General features: G+C 44.6%; 1 protein-coding gene across 1 annotated transcript in view; it reads left to right on the top strand.

The window, feature by feature from the left end:
• The first annotated feature begins 2,621 nt into the window (after window positions 1-2,621).
• The window catches only part of FRMD4A (FERM domain containing 4A), a 474,860-nt gene continuing 462,731 nt past the window's right edge, over window positions 2,622-14,750 (top strand). The window contains exon 1 of the mRNA XM_082385295.1: window positions 2,622-2,890. Coding sequence (XP_082241421.1) covers window positions 2,858-2,890 — 33 coding nt within the window. The 5' untranslated portion in view covers window positions 2,622-2,857. The remainder of the gene's footprint in view (window positions 2,891-14,750) is intronic.

Below are 14,750 nucleotides of genomic sequence, written 5' to 3'. Positions count from 1 at the left end.
CTGGCTCAGGAAGGCTGTTCTGGTTCCAAAAACTATGCTTGGAGTTGGGCAGAAACCAACTAGCCTCAAACATATAATCAGTCTAATTTTTTTTCTAACCTGACACAGTCCTGTTCTGTTCTACCACTTTAACCCTTTGGGAGATTTAGGGTCAAAGAGAGTAACAAGAAGCAGGAGGTTATCAGTTGTGCCAAAGACGAAAAAAGGTCAAGGAGAAAGCTCAAGAAAAGTGATTCAAATAGGTCATCTTGGTGAGAGGCGCTCCACGACTAGGAAGGGACAAAGACCAGAACAGAATCCTTCAGAAAAGAGTTGTGGGAAGTAAAAGGTACGCGATGGATGTCCCTTGTCCAGGTGATTGAGGAATCAGGCAGGATGAACACTAAATGGAATGAGTGACGTGTCAAAAATGAGTGGAAGAGCAAACCTGTTTTAATGTCCAGGGCTAGGAAGTGGGGCAGATGAGCGTTGCTATCTTGAAAAAACAAGAGTGATTTTCTCTCTCACTCCCCTGCAAAAAAATAAAGCCCTTGATGGGATAAAGGAAGGATTTGGGGAAGAGGGAATATAATTAAAGATGGAGGTGGAGGAATGGCATTCTTTTTTTTTTTTTAATTTAATTTATTTATTTATTTATGGCTGTCTTGGGTCTTCGTTTCTGTGCGAGGGCTTTCTCCAGTTGTGGCAAGTGGGGACCACTCTTCATCGCAGTGCGTAGGCCTCTCACTATCGCGGCCTCTCTTGTCGCGGAGCACAGGCTCCAGACGCGCAGGCTCAGTGGTTGTGGCACACGGGCCTAGTTGCTCCGCGGCATGTGGGATCCTCCCAGACCAGGGCTCGAACCCGTGTCCCCTGCATTGGCAGGCAGATTCTCAACCACTGCGTCACCAGGGAAGCCCCAGGAATGGCATTCTTGTGGAACAAATTAGTTTTTAGTTGACTCAGAAAGTGAATAACGGGTATCCTGCTAGCAGGAGGGTCTCAAAGAGAGTGGAGTCATAGTGGAAGGGGAATCTCATGGTAGGGTTTACAATCTTACAGAGAAACACAAGAACATGGGTAGAGGTTGATATAAAAACTGAGGTGACAAGGACTTTCTCTATCCTATTCTCCGCTGTATCACCTGAAACTAGAACAGGCCCCAGCCTGTAGTAGGTACATTACAACTCTTTGTTGAACAACTGAATAAAAAAAAGATTAAGAGACTCCCAAATACTGGTACACTGAATACAAAAAAAGTCATGGTTAAGCTAATAACTAGAGAAACAAGATCCAGAGTCCCCCAGAAATGGCAGAGATCAAAGCAGAGTGTTGCAGTCAATATGCTGGGGTTATTGAAGTTTTGTCAGGATGCTAAGACTCCGGCCAAAGGATGGAAGTACCTGGTTGAATGAGAATGAGGTTGCAGTTGTGCACCTGAGATGTAGTAGGGAAAGGTGAAGAGGAGAAGACTGGTGATCAGCCAGGTAGAGGAATCAGGGGGTGATAGAGTTGACGTAGACCCTGGGGTTCTTTAGAATGCAGGTGTATGAACTGGAGGAGAAAACATGGGTTCATCAAGGATGAAGAACACAAATGAAGGAAGAGGCTGGGTAAGAGGACCAACCTCTGACACCATCTGGAGGTCAGCATGCGGGTTGCCCCATCTTGGAGATGTATCAAGACTCAGGCATAAAAGCAGCAGATAGAGAGACAAGTTCCATCCAAGGGACAGGGGGCATCAGCCTTAAATATCATTGCTGAGGTGTGACATACGGTATGTGTGTGTCACATGTATATATGATGTAGAGATTTCGAATTATTTCCACACAGAGAATTTCTCAAGCATGAAAACGTTCCAGAAACCCTCATCTTTTTCAATTTCATTGTGCCCTGACCCAGGTCTTGGCAATACTTTTTCACTGTCTACTTTTTACAAGGGACCAACAAGGCTGAATGAAACACTCAGTCCTGGTTTATGTGGAGTCCTGGACCACACACACACACACACACACACACACACACACACACACACACACACACACACTTAATATTTCATGCCCAGCTGTTCAGGAACCGAGTCCATAAATCTGCTTCTGAAACTTTTCCTAAGAAGAGGCTTTGCCTATATGCTTGTACACATCTGGTCAAGCCGCGAGAAAACCCAGTTAACTATCCAGATGTTATGTCAACACTGGGCTGAAAAACGGGAACCTAGAAATATCCAAGTGGTGAGATTTCTTTTTCGGCTTTCTGCGCACCAGCCAGAACACCAGCTGAGTCATGGTGGCAACCTTTACATGAGCCTTGCCCCCATGGAGGCAAGGCTGTCAGGGTCCGTTCCTTAAAAGAGGAATGAATGAATGAACAGCTCCAGCAGTGCCTTAGGCTGTCAGCTCTAGGAAGAGCAGCCGTGGAGCCAAACCTGGGGAGCCGGGGGCTGCCCGGGCACAGCTCAGCCCCCCTCGCCTCCTGTCCTGGGTGAGATGCCCCTGTGCTTTGGTGCAGATCACTTTTCTTGGCTCAAATGCAGTACCTAAGACAGGAATCATTTGTCAAGTGAGGCTGGGACACAGAGAGCTGTAGGCAGATTATGGAAAGAGAGAGGGAGGAGAGAGAGGGAGGGGAGAGAGAGCGCGGGAGAGAGAGAAAGAGGGAGGGAAGAGGGTGAGGAAAGGAGCAGGCTTCTCCAGGAACAGGGCTTTTCCCCAGGCACTGGGGATTCAAGTTAGACAGGGTGGCAGTTCCCTGCCACCACCGGGGAGAGGGGAGTGACCAGCAACTCCTGGCATGGCTCTTTTCATGTGGGATGCTTAAGGGCTGCGGGCAGAGAGAGTAACTTGGAGGCGAGGGAAGCTGGCATGAGGATTCCGCCAAAATGGAAGGGCTCCTGTCTCCGATGAGGACGAAGGTAAGGAGACTGGATCTCAATTCCTTTTGATTGCACTTGGAGGTACAGAAAAGGCCGCTGAGATGCCCGAAGCCTCGGTGAATGGGAGGCTCGCAGAGCTTTTGTCTTGTTTCAGAACTAGGCTGGCGAATGCAACTGGATCTCTCAAAGAATAGGCTCGCCTCAAAGGCAGCTTGATCAGGAGGAAGGGGAAAGCAGGGGGGAGAAAACCATCTGTCAGCGTGGACAATGGGAATCTTAGTAAATGAGTTCTCCTCTCGGTGATTAGACAGCCATATTTTAGCAGGATTTTCAGTCACTCTTCCTTGGAGGCTGTGCAGCCCTCAGAGCTGTTCATCGCAGGAAGTACCGATTTCTCTATTGCTGTTTAGCAGAAGGAGTAACACGTTTTAAAGGAGAGCATGCCCAGCTCCCACTCGAAATATCCTCTTTCCTCCTCCTCTTCTCTAGAGCAAGAGGGCAAGGGAATTCTCAGTGGAAAGTAGGTTAATGCATTCTGGAAGCCAGCGTGTTCTCAGAGAACTACCAGACCCGCGGAAAAGAGTCCAGTGCACTGGACTAGCCTGCCGCCTAGAACTCGGTCCTGTAACATTTAGAGACGCTCGTGGGAAACAGCTCTCTGGTCTCCGGGAGGGTCTGGGAACTTGTTCTCCCGGCTGGAGTTTGTTTTTTCACTTGAAAAGGGGAATGCCGTGAAGATGGGGCATTAAAAGCTCAGATGATGAGGAGTCGATTTGATATCTAGTGTATCCACATATAACTCTAAATGGGTGTGCCAAAAGTTCTAAATCGTGCTAGAAATACTACCTTTCCAAAAAATCAGAGGGAAATTGGCTCCAAAACCACACAGCAGAGTTGAAGCCAAAAGATTAAGGCTTTGATTTACCTCATCTCTTTGATGCTCCATTTAGTGATTCCAACACAAATAGACTCTTTTGTCATTGAATATTTTTTTTTCCCCTGCTAGTTAATGAGCATGACCACAATATTTTAAGGGGATGTTAGAACTAGAATCTTAAGCATGAAAGCCTCCCATCCTTCGGGAGAATTCCCCATTTCCCTGTCGTGTTCCCCAGTCATTTGACAGTCATTCATTAGAAGGATCGCCCCAAGTGAGTTGGTTACCAAAGTTTCTAATCACAGCCTCAGCTGATCTCGTGCAAGATCCCCTCTGTGACCCGTTTGCTCTCTTGGAGCACATAGCTGACATTGTTCTGGTTGCAGGCTGCGTACCTCAATCCAAGGTGCTGTGGAAACAGCAGGTATCGTTTCCCATGTTGTCCAGCACTGCAAAGAGAATGGCAAATGGCATTGGATTCCTGTGTCTCTTTACTGACAGGGTGGGGTGTGACTGCTTTAGAGGATGGCATGAAAATCTGTTCGTTTGGCCAGCTTTTGAAATTGCTGCCACTGACCCTCTACCGTGGTCTTGTGCTCGGTCAGGCTCCCATCAGAGCTGTGAATCTGCACTCATAACCTTAATGCAAGTACAACTCTCATAGACTTGGAGGGGAGTTCCCAATGCAAATGAGTCAGAACCTAAACACTGCGTCAGTCACACTGGAGGCTGATGAAAATGGGAGAAATGGATGTCAGTGGGTCAGACTACTCGTATATTATGTTTATCAGTTTAATTCACATCATGGCTTGTTCCTTAACCATTATATCACACAATGAATATTGAAACTGCCGGGGCCGGGGGGGAAGGCTCCCGCTAGAGTTCAAACATAGAATCTCTACATAGCAAACCGACTGTTACTCCAACCCACTAATTTTTAGGTTTCATGAGATTTGTGTGTGTGGATTAAATTGCTCCTGTGAATTCTTTTTAAGTCTCTTTCCTTCTGACTCTGGAAATCGATAGGTCCATGTTGAAAATTCAAATTACATTTGAATTTGGTAACTTCCAGTATCATCATGACTTAGGGGACAAGACTTCACTGTGTAGAAGTCAAAAGGATATCCCTTTGGTGGGTCTCAGCTTTGGTTCCTTAATTGCCCTGTCCTGTGTTGTTGAAATTACCCAGTGGTTTTAAAAAGTGTATCCAAAGACTTAGATGAGCGGCAGTGGGTTGATGTTCTTACACTTTGATCCACGTTGTGTCTCATTAAGTCTATTCTGGGATATTTTCCCCCTTTCATAAGGATTTAGCTGGAAGTTTCTGATTTCAGAGTATCCCGATGGGTTGGAGAGAGAAAGCCTCCTAGCGCTAAATTTTGATGTGTTATGGTTACTTAATAACTTACTGACAGTTTAAAGCAAGTGTTGAGGTAAATTGGACATCAGGCACTAATTTCATTATGCCGTGTAATAGACTTAACCAGTCTAAATCATGGGTGCTTAATGCATTTTTATCTTGGGATTTGCATAATTGGCACATAAATATGCATGAGATTAACTGGAAGTGGCAAAAGGAGGTGGGCAAAATGTTCACGAGTGTTCAAATTAAGGCATTTGCAAAGAGGGCACCTGAGCACGAGGGTCTCCTGGGTGGTGGCCACACTTGACATACCTGGAAACAGACAGGGTGGCAGCTGGCCTCCCCACGTCACAGTCAGTGTGTTGTCAGTGATGCGGGGACTTACGGCAGCTTGTGGCTTGTGGCTGGATTCACTTGAGTACACTACTTATTCTTCCTTTTATATATAATGCAGTCTCATAGCGTCTCCAGGCTGATGGATATACTTGTGACTGGCCTCCTGGCAGGCCACGACGCAGGTCTCAGAATTCTAACCATAACAAATGATGTTTGCAGAGGCTGGGGGAAGAAAAAGAAAGAGGGGCACCGATTGAGTCATTTCTCCTAGGAGGGTCAAGGAAAGAATTTTATAATTAATCTTCTTTGTGCACTTTTTAAAAGTGTCCTTTTTTAATTTGATTTTTAATCTCCCAACTTTCATAATTCTCGTTAATCCTCTGTGCACTGCCTCCAGTGAATGAAGCTGGCAAAAAAATTCCTCTCATTTTCAGCTTCTGGTGATTCCTGCTTGCCAGTGCCTGCTACAAAATTTGCAAGAGGAGAGGAGAGAGGAGGAGAAGAAAGGGGAGGGAAGGGGAGAGGAAGGAGGGAAAGGAAGATGGCTTGGTTAAAGGTCTGACTTCTGGTTTTTCCTTTCCGTTTTACTGAAATGTAATTGACATACCATGGCGCTGTATACGTTTAAGGCGTGGAGCGTAATGGCATATGTATGTATTTCAAAATGATCATCACAATAAGTTTATTTAACATCCAGCCCCTAATATAGTTACCAAAAAATGTTTTTCTTTGTGATGAAAACTTTTAGGATTTACACTCTTAGCAACTTTCAAATATAACATCCAGCAATGTTCACTGTTCTCACCATGCTGTACGTTACATCCCTAGTACTTAGTGATCTTATGACCAGAAGTTTGTACCTTTTGACCGCCTTCCTCCAATCCCCCCTCCCCCGTTCCCCGCCTCTGGTGACCACAAATATGATCTCTTTTTCTGTGAGTTTTTTTTTTTTAATTCCACTTATGAGAGAGATCATACAACATTCATCTTTCTCTGTCTGACTTATCACACTTAGCATAATGCCCTCAGATTCCATCCATGTTGTCACAAATGGCAGGATTTCCTTCTTTTTTATGGCTGATTAGTATTTCATTTTATATGCGTATATATATATATATATATAAATTTCTTTTATTTATTTATTTATTTATTTATTTATGGCTGTGTTGGGTCTTCGTTTCTGCGCGAGGGCTTTCTCTAGTTGTGGCAAGTGGGGGCCACTGTTCATCGCGGTGCGCAGGCCTCTCAGTATCGCGGCCTCTCCTGTTGCAAAGCACAGGCTCCAGACGCGCAGGCTCAGTAGTTGTGGCTCACGGGCCTAATCACTCCGCGGCATGTGGGATCTTCCCACACCAGGGCTCGAACCCGTGTCCCCTGCATTAGCAGGCAGATTCTCAACCACTGCGCCACCAGGGAAGCCCTAAAACAATTTCTTCACCCATTTATCCACAGATAGACAGTTTGGTTGCTTCCGTGTCTTGGCTCTTGTAAATAAGGCTGCAGTGAACAAGGGGGGCAGATATCTTTTTGAGTTAGTGATTTCATTTCCTTTGGATAAATACCCAGAAGTGGAATTTCTGGATTATATGGTAGTTCTATTTTTCATTTTTTGAGAAATGGGAGGTCCATCTTTTATATCCAACATTACAGATATGTTTTATCAAGCACTTGCACTGTAAATGGATTGAAATTAACTTCTCTACAAAGGATGGAGTATTAACTTTTAAAAAGTTTAGTTTGACAGCTTAGTAACTCTTCTGTGTGCTAACTCGGGTTTTTAGAATACCGTGATACTCTTGCCTTTATTATCTGCTCGCCATTTATAATTAGCTAACTCCCCAGAGAAGGTGCTATTTATGTCTGATTCCCTAATTTCTGCCTCAAAGATATTGTGTCGTTTACTGCACTTCAGTTACTTTTTTTGAAGGAATGACTTCTGATCTGTGGCATAAGGTAGATATCTAAGGGAAGTCATTCTGAAAGGATCAGGCCATTGATGAAAGGGATACTGAGGAGAAATGTAAGCTGAGCTGATAAAGTGTAAGCAATTGAAATTAACACAAGAATTGTGTCTGGCTCTTGTGCACCCAGGGTAAGTACCCCACTCAGCAGCTGCTGTTAGTTCAAGGACCATCCTTCTCCACCACACTGCACTTTTGGAAGCACATTAGATACAGATGTAAGATGTGAACATCCTAAAATTACAGGCAATACAGAGAGCAAAAGAAAGAATCAAACGAGTACAAAGGCTCTCTGGCTCTTTAGACCAATTACCATACAGTATAGGAAACCCTTCAAGTCACTTAGAATTGTGCTAAGGCTGCTTGAGACTTTGCCAGGACTCCATGGAGGAGAGTGTCTGAAGTGACTCATTGTGTTCTACCTGCTTGATGCGGAGATTCTGATAAAATATTGGAATCTCCCTTTTAAAGAACTCTCTGAACTGGAAGTCAGTACAGACTAAAGAATGGTGTAGTCTGAGTTGGGAAGACTAAGGGGGGACTTGACGATTACTTTCAAACACATTAAATATACACAAGATTATTCACCAGCTAATGACAGGCTATACTTTATCTTAATGGAGACTTGAAGCAGAGGAAAACTGCTGGAGCTGAAGCATGTCAGCTGTAGATTAAATTCAAGGCAATGTTTCTTGACATCAAAATGTTTTCCTGAGAAAGGTTTATACAGTTTCTAATCTAGAGGCTTCTAAGACAGGTAAGGATGATCCTACCTGTGAAGCCAGGAGGAGACTTTGAGACATGCCCTGTTTTTATGATGCTGTGAATATTCACCATAAAGCCAATAAAACCAGAAATAGGTTTGTTTATGAGGCATGCATCAAGATTCCTTTACAAAGAGCTACTGTAGTGCATTTCTTGAATCCCTCACCTCAGTTGGGTACGAACAAGAAACAACTTTATTCTTTTTTCAAACAACCTCTTTTGAGGAATCTGTGAATTGTGGAGAGGAAGTTGGGGACCATAGGACAATTTACCTGGTTAATGAGAGGAGATGCACGAGTCACCGTAGCCTCTCCTGGTCAGACTGCAGACTACTTTGAGCTCCTGTAGAACTTGTGGTTCAAACTCTAGTTCTGCCACTGACTAGCGTGTAATTTCCTGAGCCTAGTTTTCTCATGCATAAAATGCATACAGTGATGGGACCAATACCGTAGGTTGTTGTGAGAAGTAAATAAGATAATTGCTATAGGGTCTTGGCACGCCATAATAAATGTTAGCTATTACTAGTATCAGTGTGTGAACAAATATATAAATGAATATATACAGAAATGCAAGTCATGTGACAAGTGTTTGGAATGAATGGTCATAGTCATGAGTACAAGTAGGAAAGGCAGACCATCAATCTTCGAGCTGAAACACAGAAGGAAAGCCCCCTCCCACCTGCAAGACCCCTGTGAAGTCAGGGCCTTGCCTGTCAAGGTGCAGCTCCAAGAGCTCAGAATAAAACAGATGCCTTTGGAGCGTAAATCAGCTCTCATTACTGTCAGGCCTTTCACAAAAAATAATTATGATAGGGAGATTGTTTAGAAGAAAAGACTGTAGATTCAGCTTAAGCTGAAATGTTTCCTCTCCAGGACCTCGAGAAAATCACTTTTCTGCCCCAGGTTTTGGTTTTGTCATCTCTTCACTGACACCTTCATAAAAGCACAGTCTTTCTTTTGTGCTTTAGATCTTGTAAAGTTGAACGTGCATTATCTTATGTGATCTTTACTGCAGTGGTTACAAGCCCCCTGGGAGGAGAGAGCTGGGAACAGGCAGAGGGGTGCATCTGCTGGGTCTCCCCAGACAGAACAGCCCTCCTGTTTCCCAACAGTAAGGGCTTGGTGCTTGGAAACCAGACCTGGGCAAATGCAGGACCCAAGGCTTGTTCCACCTTCCATGCCCCAGAAGGCAGGTGAAAGAGCCAGGAACAGACCGCGAAACAGCCTGGCAACTGTTGGGCTTTCAGAACCATGTTTGGTCCTTTTTCATCGTGTACCAACAAAATTCCTGTTAGCCCAGGAGATTTTATGAAGTCACAGAGGAGGCCGCCTGGATGGCCCTGTGGAATGAGAAAAGGCATGGACCACTGGCTTCATCAGATGAGATAACAGGGCCCCAGGTGGCCACTCCCAGGGGCTGGTAAGCCAAGCTCCACTTGTATTGAATACTTGGGAAAAAGAAGACAGATGAGGGCCCTCAAGCCCCTGACCTCATGCCGTATAATTAAACTGGAATATGAGTGTGGCAGGTAAATGTTAACATGATTGAGGGAGGGGAGGGTGTAAGATGAGGATTTTTGAGCATTTCTGATACAAAAAAAAATAGGGAGTTGATTTATTTGTGGTAATTCTGTTAATTTTCTGGTCAGATCTGTTTGGTGCATTCCCAGCAGGAGAAGGGTTCTCTTAACAGCAAAGCTGCTGAGCAGGAGAAAGTAACCTGGCAGTTCTTCTGTCTCATTTACCTGTCCGCCCTACAAGAATGGAAGAAGCGCTCGGATCGAGTGTCAGGGAATAAACTCATTTCCTTCTGTCAGGGTTGTACAGACAAAAGGGGACGGGTTAAAGGGCCACAAACCAGACAAAGCAACCCAATCCCTTTCCTTGAAAACAATCTGAGCACACACTCTAGAAGCTGGAAGCAGGGGCAAATGCTGTTTCCAAAGGGCACATTCCTTTTCACTAAGTGCGATGCTTTTTAATACAAGTGGATGAGAGCAATTGAATAAATTAACTCCACGTTGGTATTCAAAGGGAGTTATGTTAATGGTAGTAACTGAGTGTCTTCAAAGGGATAAAGATGCCTCAGGGAGGATCCTACTGAGTCCTGGAAGGTTGCCTTTGTCTTACGTGAAGAGTGTGAACTCCAATGTGTTTTCTAAATGGGGAAGCTGAAACACGTAGTCATTTCCCCTAAGATTTCCAAGTCAGACACTGTATTTAGCGCTGGGGAAAGCAGTTTAGAAAACACAACATAGGGTACTATGAAATTTGATAAAGACCAAAGTCCTTACTTAAACAATTTGTTTTGAGAACTAGAATAGCCCCAGGTACATACATGGACTTTCTATTCTTCTTCTGTCTCTACGGATTTTTGGTGGGAGATTCATATTGTGTGTGTGTGTGTGTGTGTGTGTGTAGTTGTCATTCACTTTCAAAATTGATGCTTCTGAAAATGATTCCAATGCGAGTGTACGTGGTAGAAATGGAGTAGGATTTAGATATCTTCCTAAAGGCTATAAAACAACTTTTAGTTTATTTTACAGGTTAAGTAAATCATGGCTAGCTCTTGGGTAGGGCTCTTGGGCATGTCTGTTACGGATAGATTGGAAGGTTATTAACATTTACTCTAAGTTACTTTGTTTGCAATGTTAGGGATAAAAGCACAGTATGTGCCGAGGATGTGCTGTAGTATATGACAAGGAGTGAAGAGTATGCAAGTTCTCTAACTTGGTGCTGGCCAATAGAAATATAATTTGAGCTACAGGTGTAATTTTAAAGTTTCTAGTAGACACATTAAAAAAAACCACACACACAGCTATAAGTAATTTTAATGATATCTTTTATTTAGCAAAATATATCTAATATATTATCCTCTCCCCATGTAATCAATATCGACATTATGAATGAGATATTTTACATTCTTTTTTTGTACTGTCTTCAAAATCTGGTGTGCATTTAATGCTTACAGCACGTCTTGACCCAGACTGGCCACATTTCAAAGACTCAATAGACACACGTGGTTGGTGGCCACTGTGCTAGATTCTAGGGCATCTCTAACTGATTTATTGGTACAACCTACAGCTGGGATTGGTCTATACTGGTAAATTGCAATTGCTATTCTAACAGGTTATTTTGACAATGTCGGCTCTCCCCAGTGCTGCTTTGTCATTGGGATTTTGACACAGCCCAGGAGCTCCGGTACAAACATATTTGGTGGGATGAATGCCCAGAGCGCTTTGACCTCTACAGTGAAGGCTAATGGCCACACACAAAGGATGAATGAGCTCAATGCCCTCATTGTGCAAGAGGGACGGGGGTCAGGTCAGAGGGGACATGTGGACACCAGGGAACAGAGCCGTTCTAAGTGGTTCACGGGGTTGTTTTCCACACTTTCCTCCCAGTCAATTTAACATTAATCTTGAGTTTCTCTCTTTTTTTTTTTTTTTTTTTTTTTGCCATTCCAAGTGTTGTTTCAGGTCTTTGCCTTTGGTTTAATCGCATTCCTGTAAGGATTTTCTGTAGCTGGTTGCTGCAGACACCAGGGCACTCTGTGTAGAGGTATCGCCAGCCGGGGGAACAGTTTCCTCCACCATCCCCAAACAACGGAATCCAAGTTCTTGGCCCTGCTGACCCTGATTATGGGAGGCCTCCAGGATCCCTACCCCCAGCCCCCAACTCCCTCTCAAGTTTCATGGCTACACATCCAGATAGTTGTTTGTTTCTGTTGTTCTTGTTTTCATCACCCCCTGGATATTCTGGAGACATTTTTAACTTAATATGAGCATAAACTCATCATTACGCCCTCAAGCTCCTCCTCCTTCTGTGTCCCCATCTCACTAAGTGGAAGCCCCCTCCATCCAGGCTCAAGCCAAAGACCTGGTCTTTACACCCTCTCCTTCCCCGCTGACTCTTCACATCCCATCAGTTTCCACGTCTTGGTGTCTCATCTCTGCGCTGTATCTTGTGTCTTTTCCTTCCTCTTTATCCACGTGGTCACAGTTGTAGTGCAAGTGGCCATCTTTTGGGTGAATTCTCGCTAGAGTCTCCTCGCTGGGCTTCTGGTCTCCAAGACTCCCTCCTTCTAGTGCATCAATTTATTCCTGATAGAGCCACTGTTCTTAAACACAAACCCAATGATGTCATTTTTCTTCTCTAGCTGCTCCCATCGCCTACAAAGAAAATTATCCCCCCTAGTGTGACATTCAGGTAATTGTTACCGACCAAGGTCCTTGGCCTCCTTAATCAGTAGAAATTGATAAGAGGCCAGACAAGAAATTCAGGCAAGGCTTTATTTGGGCCCCTGTTGCAGCAGAGGGGAGTGAGAACCAGTAACAGTTTCCCTTCCTCGCTCCCTGAGCGGGGGACGAGCTTGTTCCTTACATGGGGTGAGGGTAGGGGTGTGTCCAGGGGTCTGGTCAGAGGGGTGGCTTAGGTGTTTTGCCCACACCTTTGGAGGTGTTGAGTGCAGGGGGCATGCGCAGTACCCTGCTTTTGCTCTTGGCCCTTCAGAAGTAGCAGTTGGGTTTTTGGTCTTTTTGTATCTTGTTGTCCATAATTTGCCCCAACTGTGCATGCACGCAGTTATTTTTAGTCCCTTATAGTTTCTTTGTACTTTGTTGCTCAAGGAGACGTTTGTCCAGGTGCAAGCACTGAAGCAAAGCGTCCCAGGTCTCAGGTCTCAGCATGTCTCATAATCAGGCCCCTCCCTACCTGTTCAGTGTCTGCTGTTGCCACTGCCCCCGGGATGTTCTACTGTAGCATTACTGACGCTTCACCCAAATCCATGGTTTCCCTGTTCTCTGTGCCTTCGCACACACTGAGTCTCGTGCCTACATTCAGCTCTCCTCCTTGTCTGCCTAAAAATTCTGTAGGTCTCCCCTAAATAACTCAAGTGTCACTTCTTCCATGAATCCTTCCCTGAACTGAGGTCAGAGTTAGGTCTCCTTTTCCCACGTCTCCACTATTGCACCCATACACCACCCCACCCCTGCCCCGTACACGTCACACTAAGGTGTTCAACAGCTCACTGTGGAAAAAGGCAAGACCACCATCTAAGGGTTAAGCTCTCAGGCTTGTCCCACATGGATAGTAGGTTTGGCCAGATGCAGAATTATCATTTCATTCATTCAGTGTCTGCCTCATGTCCTGTGCGTGCTGTTCCTTGGATGGCTAACATTCACCTACAGATGTGTAGGTGCCAGATGCAAAAGCCAGGGTGTCTCCACTGCAGCTGGAATAACGGGGCTCAGCTGCAGCAGGAGCTGTGTCAATGCTGGTGTTGGCCAAGCTCCAGTACGATGGCGCCAATGATGCCATCTGCTGAGTTCCACCCACTGTGATTGGCACATGATTAGGTGTTTTCATTCCCATTTTAAAGCTGAGGAAACTGAGGCTTGAGAAAGTCAAGTAACTTTCCCAAGACCCCACAGCCATGATGGGGATAGAGCCAGGATCTGACCCCTTAGTTGGCCTCAGATCCCACATTCCTTCCACCATACCAAACGCCTCCCAAATCTGTGATGTGTTTGGTGGTGGTATGAGTATGGTATACAGGTGATCTGGTTCCTCAGGAAGAAGAGTAAAGGACGAGCCAGATTACAGTGGGTCCTGGGCTCCACTTGGGCACAGAGACAGACCAGGAGCTGTGGAGAAGACTTAAAGGCTCTCCATGTAAGGTCAGTTCCTACAGCATCAGAGCAAACACTGTGGATGCTGTCTTATTAGATCGATCTGATATGGGACCTCCTTCGAGGAGAATGGAGGGTTGCTTTGCCACTTGGTTTTAGAGTCAGTTCACTGCAGCTTTCAGAGCTGAGCCCCAAGGCTCCCAAGGGGTGGTGAGTTTTGTCCGTGAAAATATACATGTTCCTTTGTTCTGCTCCCAGGAGCTTCACCTCTATTAAACAAATGAACCAACCACAGCAACACAACCAACTGCATTGGCATGAGTGCATTTGCTCTAAGAAAACATGTATCCAGATTGCTGTAAACTACCTTTTGCCTTACAGACTAATGTTTTCATGGGGAGGGTCTTGATGGACTAATGAGACTCTTTGATGGACCCAGTGAGATCATTGGGCAAGGCTTGTGCTCAGGTTTACAAGCTGTGGTCCAGGAACATGCAGGAGTCTATGAAAGCTTCAAAGGTTTCAATTGAAGTATTTTCCAAGCAGAGTTGAGTTTTATGTAAGATGGCAGATTTGCTAAAATGCCTTATTTATCATGACTTATTTCAGGTATACAGAAACACATAAAGAGTATAGACCCATATAACTATATGTGTGTCACCCAGATTAAGAAATAAAACATTGCTAATAGGGCGTTATCCCTCTCCTTACCTTCCCAGATGTGACGTCCATTTTATAACTTTATTTATATTTTTACTACCAATGTTTATAATAAAAGGTCAGTGATATTATATGTGTATTTTAGTGCTTTCCAGAAATTGTGCCTAAGTATATGAACCTTCTGTGACTTGTTCTCTCCACTCAACAGTTTGTGTGTGCACATCACCAACATGGATGTGTACAGCTGTAGGTCATTCATTTTCCCTCCTGAAGGGATTGCTAGAGAACAGCAGTGCATGAATCTACCA

This window comes from Balaenoptera borealis (assembly GCF_965194805.1).
Source record: "Balaenoptera borealis genome assembly, chromosome: 3".
In the NCBI taxonomy this organism is placed as follows: domain Eukaryota; kingdom Metazoa; phylum Chordata; class Mammalia; order Artiodactyla; family Balaenopteridae; genus Balaenoptera; species Balaenoptera borealis.
Note: the sequence above shows the minus strand (reverse complement) of the source record. Positions and strands in the feature narration are given on the sequence as shown.